Source organism: Salvia hispanica, chromosome 5 (genome assembly GCF_029641045.1).
Source record: "Salvia hispanica isolate PSC_SH4W2 chromosome 5, Shi_PSC_v1, whole genome shotgun sequence".
In the NCBI taxonomy this organism is placed as follows: Eukaryota; Viridiplantae; Streptophyta; class Magnoliopsida; order Lamiales; family Lamiaceae; genus Salvia; species Salvia hispanica.
The window spans coordinates 4,017,800-4,028,051 of NC_142696.1; the positions used below are offsets into that span (position 1 = coordinate 4,017,800).

The window sequence follows — 10,252 nt, forward strand, 5'->3', positions numbered from 1 at the left end:
TCCAACTCGAGTTTTAAAAAATATAAAGAAAAGTGAATTGAAAAAAATTGATAGAATATGAGTTCAATACTTTCTTCCTTGGAGTCTAGAGATGCTCTTAGTTCATACAAACTTAATGTTCATACTCTATATTTCAGATGGATGTGGAATTAAGTTTCGTTTTCCAACAAAGTCGAGAGATGCAAATCAAAACTCGTGATTGAATTAATATTTATAGATGCATAAGTGGTTTAGATATTTTCTTAATCAAACAATTCAGACATAAAATCCAGGAAAGCAAGTACTTAGGCTTGACAATAGTGTATAAAACCATTACAATAAATGAACGCACAGAATCATTAATCTTTTATATTGACAATCATATCATCTTTGTTCAACTGGAATAAAGAATGAAAAGCTTCTCAGCAACAGTAATGGTTGGTACAATGACTTAACCACGAATCTTCATTATATACCTCGACTGCAGCAGCTTCCTATCTTTGGCTTACTCTACACCTCACATCTACCACAAGATGGCGAATACGAGGAGCATACCATTTTACTCTCTCAACGTGCTCAACCAACACTTCCCACAAACGACCTGCAGGTAAAGCCATGTCGAATTACAAGCAAGTGGAGTTTGCACGCTTTTATCAGTTATGTTTGTAGAGAGTTTATATGTACTTGTGGATCAGATTACCTTGTGATTTTGAAATCTCAGAGATCATTTCGATGGAGTGGTTTGTCCATTGACCCTCCTCCGTATCCTTCACATTACCATGGACATGTAGCACCCCACCCTCATCCCTGCAATTTTGATGTTGCATGAAAACATGGAAGATTAACATTTGGATAGCCAATCTAGTTTGACAATCGAGATTTTTTTTTCTTCAATCTTCAAAATCCAAGAACACTGAAAACTTTGTATTGTGCAATATATGCATGCAGACTCAATTCAAGAAATGTTTTCCCACAGCAAATATAACAATCCTCCTACAATTCTATTCGACTGCAAAGATGGTTTCAGGGAAGAATCGGTTCTTTTACCCATCTAGTGCGAGATTAATATGTAAAAAATTCAAGAAACACAAATTTTGCATTCAAAACAAGGAATATTTACTGCAGGATAAATAATCGCAATCATTATCAATTTCAGATTAATGTTACCTTAAGGCCGCAACAGCAGTTTCCCAACTACATTCACTTGACGGTATGAGACCAAGACAGACTCGATGAGCAACTCCCTGTATATGAAATTTTTTGTTAAGAGAAGTAAAAGTAAAAGCACAGCTAAAACAGTCACATCCAGTCAAAGGAATACTTTTTAAGATGGTTAATCGCCTCACAAAAATACTGCAGAAAGGAAAGCCAAAGATGTTATACATAGTAATCCCAGTGGTAGGTCAGTTGAGTAACTGTAAGTTGGAAGCTTCTACCAAGATGTATAAGATATGGAGGGGGGTGGGAAAGGATGTTAAGATATATTGGTAACTAATCCTTAATAATTACCAATCAACAATTATGATACAATGTATCTTTCGTATTGGTGGCTGGATTGAAGAAGGGGGAGCGGAAACGCATATCATGTTTTCAGCTAAAGGTGAGGACAGCCCAAGAATATACTGTAAATGAGATAGTCTTCGAGACTAAAGTGCCGTGAAATGAGACCCCTTAAACTAAGTTTTGACATATGAAAACAAGATCTAGGAAAACAATGTAGCACTGCAGGATAAAATTGCCATACTTTAGGAGCTGTAACTCTATTATCGCCTTCCAGTACAACACAGCGATCAGCCACAGAATTAGCGCAGAGGTTGCGACGGAGTGCCTCTATAGCATGTGGGTTCCACTCACAAGCATAAACCATTTTGGCATTTGCCCTGATAGTCATGACACACGATGAATGCATATAGTCAATTAAAATAGAGACTGATGGTTAATATAGGTGTACAAAGCCAAGTGGATTCAAATGTTGAGTCAGGATTTCAGGAAAAAACACACCTCACAAGGAACGGAAGTACAAAATACCCTATGCCAGCAAACAAATCTACAACCACTTGATCTCTACAGTCGAGATGGGCCATCCGCAGCTTCTCAGAAAGATTGCCCCAAGAGAACATACACTTTGTGGCATCAAAAGAATAAAGTATGCCATTTTCACGGTGATCAACCCAGCCATCATCTCCAACAAGAATCTCCAACTTACTATCTCTTGTTTCTGTTTGCGCAATCCTACCCTAAGTATCATCAACACACTCCATCAGCAGACAGCCCCTTTGATTAAGGCTTCACATAGAACTTGGGCACTATAAATAAGAAGGCAAAATGCAGAACTGAGTAGAAGAAAATTGGTCAAAAGATAGTAGCATCCAAATGCAGTAGCACAACTGTTTTTCAGGGAGAAAATAAAAGCCTTGCCAGTTGCCATTAATTAGCAGCATATTAACACCGTGCCATTCAAGCTCAACAGGGAATTTCAACAACTAATTAAAGTTCTAACAGAAAGTGGAAAGTGTCTACCCCAGATTTCACTTTCTTTTTGTGAGTCGAAATAAAAATGCAACATATGTTTCAAAGGGAAGAATCATGTAGATTCTATAAAAGATAAGATAAGTTTCAGATCTTACTTGACGTGCAAGACGTTGAGCCCCCAGAGTACGTGCAACAAGAGGCCAAAGCTCCCCTCCAATTGAATTCCACACCTCATCTTTGAATGATGTAACAGGAAGCACAATAATATCCCCTAGACGCTCCCATCTGCCAAAATATATAAGACTATAATTCAGGAATTTATGGGAACTTACACCAACGTAAAATAATGTTAGCTTATAATAACATCACAGAAACAACAGATATCACATATAAGACCACCTTGACGGCAACTGTTCTATGAGATTGGCTGGAAGACCAGCATTTTCTAACAAAGTGGCTACGGCTTCCTTCAAAATTTTGAAAGGAGAATTAGGAGTTTTCTTGACTTTGATAACTTCATCCACCTTCTTGGTTGCACCACATGACATAAGAAGATCCAGAGCAGCTGAACTGGAGATGTCTTTCAACATAATTTGCCAGAAAGTTGGCTTTGAAAGCTGATCAGCTAGCGGTCCAAGTTTATCAGCTATGCCCTGGTTATCTCCTGATACTTTGCAGAATTCTTTGGTAACAGGAAAACAGATATGTGAGCCTCCCTCCTGGGAGTAAACCTTCCTTTCAAGATCCAACCAACTAAATTTTTTTAGTACATCCTTTGCCAGTTTTGCATACTGCTTTTCAAGCTGAAGAACGCAAGGGGTAGGTACCTCTTCACTATCTACCCTCAGTTCTTCAAACTCAGAATTTAGGTTAGTAGACCCATTAACTTTTTCTTTACTTATAGACTGAGAATGTAGAAAGGCCGCACCTTTCTCTTCATTTTCTGTAGGCTCAGAATTATCACAACCGGACATCAACTGAAGCAGGTTAATCTTCATAGGTACACTGAACTTCGTCCCAAATGCATAACAAGAAGCCCCACCACCAATTATTATAAGATGATCACCAATCACATTGATTGTACTTCGAACAAATAGGCTTGCTTCAGTAGTCTTTATGACTATCTTCTTCCAGCATTCTGACTGAATGTCGAGTAAGAACAATTCTTGGTGCTCGGTGACAGGGCAACCTCCCAAAATTCCAATAAAATTTTGATAAACAAACATCAAGTGTGAAAACCTTGCCTTTGGTGACTGCCCAATTGTCTTTAGCTTACTCCATAGACTTCTATGTACATCAAAAGTGTAAAGATACCCAAGAGCTTTGTCTCCATCATATCCACCAAAAATAAATAGCTTAGACCCATTTGCATCCATTGAGTGTGAATGACGGGGACCAGGTAAGTCTCCATGGGATTGTATCTCTGACCACTCAGAGGTTAGAGTGTCGAGGACGTAAATAGATGATAAGACTGAATTATCATGGATTCCACCAAAGACATATATTTTAGAACCAACAACAGCAGCTGAATGCCGGTGCCTGTGAGATGAATATGAATCAGGGCCCAAACACAGAAAATAAAATCTAAAACTTTCAAAGCAGCCGAGTTTAATTTGACCTACAAACAATGAAGTCACCATATATAGAATGCTGCTGAGGAGAACATTTATAAAATGAAATGGACTATTCATATGAATAAAAAATATAGCTACCCCAGTTACAAAGAAAGATTTTTTAACAGCAATGCCCCAATCAAGGTGGATGTGTCAAAAGGAGAAAAACATGGATATTTTAACAAGAATCGTTTAACCAATACCTTGGAGGAAACAAACTACCAGAGCATGGCAAAAGCTTCCACTCTTTCCTTGGCAAATGAAATACCCAAACATCGTTCAGGATATTCATGGGGTCAGCCCTACCTCCAATTACATATATGGAATCTCCTACTAAGGAAGATGTGTGACCAAGCCGAGGGGAAGGGGCTCCAGCAGCAGCAATTACCTCCACAAATCCAGATTCGATATCAAATATCAAAAGATCATTTCGACGTGCATGTCTTCCAATACCTCCAAAGCCACCAAAAATAATAATCTTCTTTTGGCTCAAGGGACAAGAAGAGTGACCCCACAAGAAGAGTCTCTCAACAGGTTCACCAACTACTTCAATAACAGAGAGATCTATGCCAAAAACATTCTCTGATCCTGTCAATTATTCAAAGATTTAAACCCCTGACACATTAAGGGAAAGCAGTCCTGCAATCAGACATTTATCAGTTGGCCACACTACTGTGCAATAGCCAAATAAGTTTATAATTATGGTGGAATACAATATTACAGAACATGATAAACCATGCTCAATTCTTTTCCTGAAAATCATGGATTTAAAAATATAGTAATTCCAATGCTAATAACAATCAAAATGTAACTCAAAAGACATCTGCACACTGATCAAACCCCAATAACAATAAAAAATGTGACGGGCTAATAAATTAACCTAGTTTCAATGGCAGATCAAACATGGAGCTTCAACCATCATAAGCAAATTATTCCTAAACAATTGATTTGTGTTCAGCAATTACCATTCTCAGCATTGCGATCATATTTGCTTTGAGGCCCCAACTGTCCCTCCAAGATCTCCACTTCACTCACCTCAAAACTCTCCAAAACTTCAATTTTATTAGCCTCAGGATAGGCTTCTTCACCATTTCTAATAAGTTTACAATCTGCCTCAATCTCCCTTCTCAGAAATCCATTCTCCCTTAGCTTATCATGAAAATGATCAGTCCTCTTCCTATTAGTCCCCATCTTCTCATTAGCTATATCAACAAGATACTCCACATACTCAGGGGTCACCATAAGCTTGTGTGTGCTTCCCAGAGGCACTTCCATCCGTATCGAGCATCGGATAGCGATTATCGTCCTCTTACTTACGCTTGTAATGCCACTCTCTCGGAAACCACAAGCAATAGCAAGAGAAACCAGAGACTGAGCCGCCTCCACATTCACACACTCCACGGCGATTATCAATGGCTCAAACCTAAAGACAATGCTCTGGTCCTCGATTGCATCGGGGAGAGGCGGCTGAGGAGGAAATAGTAAGGCGGAGACGGAAGAGGGGTGAACTGGTTCGTGAGACAAGAGTAGCCAGGAGCCGCCCCTAGCCTTCTTCTTGGGTGCGGAGGGAGAGAGGATGGGCTGAGAGAGGATGGAGATGCGGCCGGAGCAAGAGCTAGTCGTGAAGTAAGAGGGGTGGGAGTTGATGGAGGTCAACAGCGGGATGATCGGCGCGTCTATGGTGCCTTTGGGAGATTTATCTGGTGCCTCCGAGTTCATGGCCGCAAGGGCCGCGCTCTTCCTCTTCTCATACTCCATTTTCTTCTCGGCGGCGTTTGATTCCGAGGGTTTTGGATTTGGGGTTTTAACTTTCTAGTGTTTTTTATGTCAAAAATTCGAATTACAGGTTTTTCTTTTATTTAACCCAAGTTTAACATATAAAGTGGAGTAGTAATTAGTGTAGAATTTTATTAAAAATCGTTCTGTGGCCAATTCTATCTTCTTAATCTGCTCAATTTATCAATCAACTGCTTTAACATTTACTATGACATTGTTTATGATGATGGCCATGTAAGCACCATTTTCAATGGTGCGGATGTCCCGTCGTTCTTTCCGACGGACTTCCCAAAAACACTTATTGTCACGTCATAAAGATCTCTCACAGCACCGCCACGTCATAAGGACATCCCACTGCACAGTGGTGGACATTCCCAAGGACTTCCCACAATAAAAAAAATTCGCAAATTCACCAAATTAATTAATTTATGGAATTAAACTATTTACGGAATTAAAATTTAGACACGAATATGGGGAAAATGCAACGGTTTTATTTTATTTAAAAAAAAAAAACATACATGTGCGTTGAATCTATATAGTTTGTCGCTAGCCGAACGGGGTCTCGTTGTTTTTAATGATTATACATGCGTTAGAGTTTTTTTAAAAATCGTACATATAGAGTTTGCAACGAGCCGTATATTTAGAGTTTGCAACGAGCCGTATATTTAGAGTTTGCAACGAGCCGTATATATAGAATTCAAAAAAAATTCAAAAAATCGCATCGGGGCGTCCACCGGCGACGTCTGTCAGTCTGCCACAATGGCGGACGTCTGCCCGCCGTCGCGATGGACGTCCCGGGAATGCCGTGGATCTCCGGTGTCCGCAAGGGACGTCCGCATCCGTCTCCTTCGCGCCTAATGGTGGACGTCCGACACGCCGGTCCGATGCCCGTCGGAAAGTGTTGGAGATGTTCTAAAGAAAGGGCAAAATTCTATAAATGGGCCACACCATGTATCCATCATGTTGACAAGAAAGGAATCCCCTAATAGTTTTCCAAGTAAAAATAATAGCTAAAACGTTTTCTGTTCACCACTTTTACATTTCAGTAATCGAATGTATCACTTCAAGTTCCTCTTATTGGTAGATATTGTAGAAACAATCGCCATTGGATCGTTGTTTTGTGAAACTATCTTGACAACCCCACTTGTCTTGTACTAGTAATTTGTGTGTAATGCAACAAGCCAACAATTGTTGATAGAATAGCATAGCATTAGTAGTCAGTGGGGGCCTAATATAACAAGTAACCACCACATAAATTGCTTTAGTCTTAGGATGTTCTAAACCTGAAAACACACTTGCAGCTGAAAATGATGGTTTAGACTATAGTGTGACTAAAGAAGCATATTTAGTGGAACCAAAGACCCACCTCCTTTGAAAAGCTCTGGTGACGTAAATGGCACTGTAATTAAACTGTGCTCATATCTCATCAAAGTTATTTATCTCGATTTGGACGGTTTGAAAAATTTCATGACTTAGACACCACTTTGTGTAATATGCTCTTCTATGTGTATCAATCACAACCAGTTTATTGGGCTACTTCCTCCAAAAACTAGGATTTTTTCAACAACGCCCACAAAATATTTCTCTCCGATTGAGAGGAGGATGGCCCCAATCCAATGCGGCGGCGAAGAAACTCGATCTTACTATACTAACAATATGTATATGTGTATAGTTGCTTATTACACATTGGTTAATTAACTATTCATTGGTCTCACACTACTTTTAAACTATTTTTATTCCTTTCGTTAAATAAGAGATAACACATGTAACAATCCATCTCATTCATTAATTACTCATGGATCCCATCACTTTGTCGGTTGCAATTATCTGGGTTAAATATCCGAATAAAATAGTCAGATTAGAAGGCGGGGAAGGGGGTGGAGCTTGGGGAACCGCTTGGGCTTGGGTCTGCATGCTCCACTTGCTCCAGCTCCAGCTTGGGATGGATGGTGGTTGTTGGTCAGACATATTTGCACAATTGTTAATGAAAATGTGAAGAGAAAAATTAGAGAGGGAATGAAAATGTTGAGAGTTTGGTGTAAAATTTTTTTGATGAATGAGGTATTTTTAGATGATTTGAGAAAGAATTGAAGGATAAAAAATATACTACATCCGTTCTTGAAAAATAGGAACTCTTGAATGACATGAGTTTTAATGCACAATTGATAGAGTAAGAGAGAAGAATTGATAAAGGATGAGAGAAAAATAAAATGGGTAAAATAATAGGGAAGAATAGGATCAGTGGAAATAATGTTACTCTCTTCATAAATTTTGTCACATTTTTTCATTTCTGTCCGTCCCACAAAATTTGTCACATTTCACTTTTTACCACATTTCACTGATTCATTCCAAGTCACATTTTATTGTAAAACTAAAATAAGTAGGACACACTCTCCGGTTTCCACTAACTTTTTCAACTAACTTTCTATTATATTTTTTAAAACTCATGTCTGGTCCAAGTATGACAAAATTTAAGGGATAGGTAGAGTATTAGATTATGGGGTTCACTTCCTAAAATACAAAGTTTCTACTTTTATGAAAAACACCAAATAGAAATAGTTTCTATTTTTTAGGAGCGAATGTAGTAAAAAAAGTGAAAAGTTGGAGAAAAACGGTGATAAACTGTTATATTTGGAGAAGTATGATTATTTTTTATTTCCGCAATTTAAAATAAATATTTCAAACGGTGAAAACGACACCCTTCATAATGCGCCACGTGGCGCTGGCGTGTCAGCCTGCTAGAACGGGTGGTGATCTTTGCAGTGGGCTGCTCGCGTCGGCAACCCGTCCCCACGAGATGGACCAGCACGCCGCGGCAATCAATGTTGCGATTCAATATAAACGAGAATAAATTTACCTCCAAATGTCTCACGATTTGTAAATTTTAAGAACTACATTGAAGTCCAATACTAAGAATTTGAGGTTTATATATACAAACGTATCAAATTCGTGAACATACTAATTTTGTTTGTAATCAAGAATGGCAATGCCATACACCGAATCAAACAAGAATGCACTTCGAAACTTATTAAGTAAGAGTACTAGTTTATACTATTATTTATAAATTTTAAATAATTTTATTTAAAATTGTAAGTAGTAATTTTATTATTTATAAATTTGTAATTTTATAAATAGTTTATGTTATTATTTGTAAATTGTACTCCTTTTATTATTTTCAAATATTATACTCCGTATTATATACATATACAATTTAAAATGATAGATTGAGAAATTTAATGAGATTGAAATGTTACTAAAAATGAGGCTGACCTTATTCTATATGTTTTAACTGAAACAATGTTTATTGATATAGCATTAAAAAAAAGGATTGTGAAATGAGGCTCAAAATTAGGCTTTAATGTTGATGCCTAGGCCTTAGTGACTGGAGTGGTGAGTTTTGAAAATAAATCGTAAAATAAGGGAATGATATATGGACAATGTAAATAAAAAAGAAATGGAAGTATAGTATGAATTTTGAATGGCCTTATCATCTTCTGAAAAAAATTTAATCTATAGCTGCCTCGACAATTGCTATGATGTTGCCAATAAAAATGTAATTTCCAGAAGGACAAATTGCATGTAAAGTTATTATGAAATTTTATAATAATTTGTTTTTTTTTTCATTGAATTTTATCGGACTGTATAAATTTTCCATCCGACTTAATCCGATAGATTTCCGGCACAAACTTATCTTACGTGGTGCGCCGTAGGTGTGACTTGGCAAATGACAAATTTATGGTTCAATTCGAATTGTGAAATTAATGTTACTTTTATGCTGAATTCAATTTGTGGAATTCGATTTGTATGTTTATGTCGATTTGTATGTTTTCATTTGTGCTATTTGTATGTTTGTGATAAGTACAGCGTCAAAGATTGCAAAGATAGAAGATAAACAATTAGAATGAGTGGAATTTTGCCAATTCACACCTCCGCGCCACATAGGATAAGTAATTGTATCGGAAATCTATCAGATTTGGTTGGGTCTCATGGAAAGTTTACACATTCCGATAAAGTTCATGATTTTTCAAGCAACTTTTAAAGTTTATGGAAAAAACAAACTATTTAAAAGTTCAAAACTTTATAGCCAATTTGCCCGGCTAAATTTTAGAACTTCAAATGAATTTCTTGAAAATTTTGGCACAGAGATTATTTTTTTCAAAAGAAAAGGAAAGAAAGAAAAAGACTGTACAAGTACATATAAATTGGATAGTTACATTAAAGCCTAATAATTCATTGCCACCAACCCGCAGAGAATTTGACAAGAAATTGGGTTATTAATTATTTTGCTCAATATTTTGGCACTCTTTAACCGACTGAATCAGTCTATCACTGAAGTACTATATAATAAATTCATCGTTATCCTTAGGAATGACTTATTTGCCAATTTAACTCTGTATATTACTATATTAATT

General features: G+C 37.3%; 1 protein-coding gene across 1 annotated transcript; it reads right to left on the reverse strand.

The window, feature by feature from the left end:
* Positions 1-322: 322 nt before the first annotated feature.
* Positions 323-5,888, reverse strand: LOC125188778 (Met-10+ like family protein / kelch repeat-containing protein). The gene is made up of 9 exons (XM_048085830.2): positions 5,030-5,888; positions 4,268-4,652; positions 2,851-3,990; positions 2,607-2,736; positions 1,981-2,216; positions 1,724-1,859; positions 1,147-1,223; positions 680-786; positions 323-580 (listed from the first exon to the last, which is right to left on the reverse strand). The coding sequence occupies exons 1-9, from the start codon at positions 5,820-5,822 to the stop codon at positions 474-476; spliced, it is 3,111 nt and encodes a 1,036-aa protein (XP_047941787.1). The 5' UTR covers positions 5,823-5,888; the 3' UTR covers positions 323-473.
* Between the last annotated feature and the right edge of the window lie 4,364 nt (positions 5,889-10,252).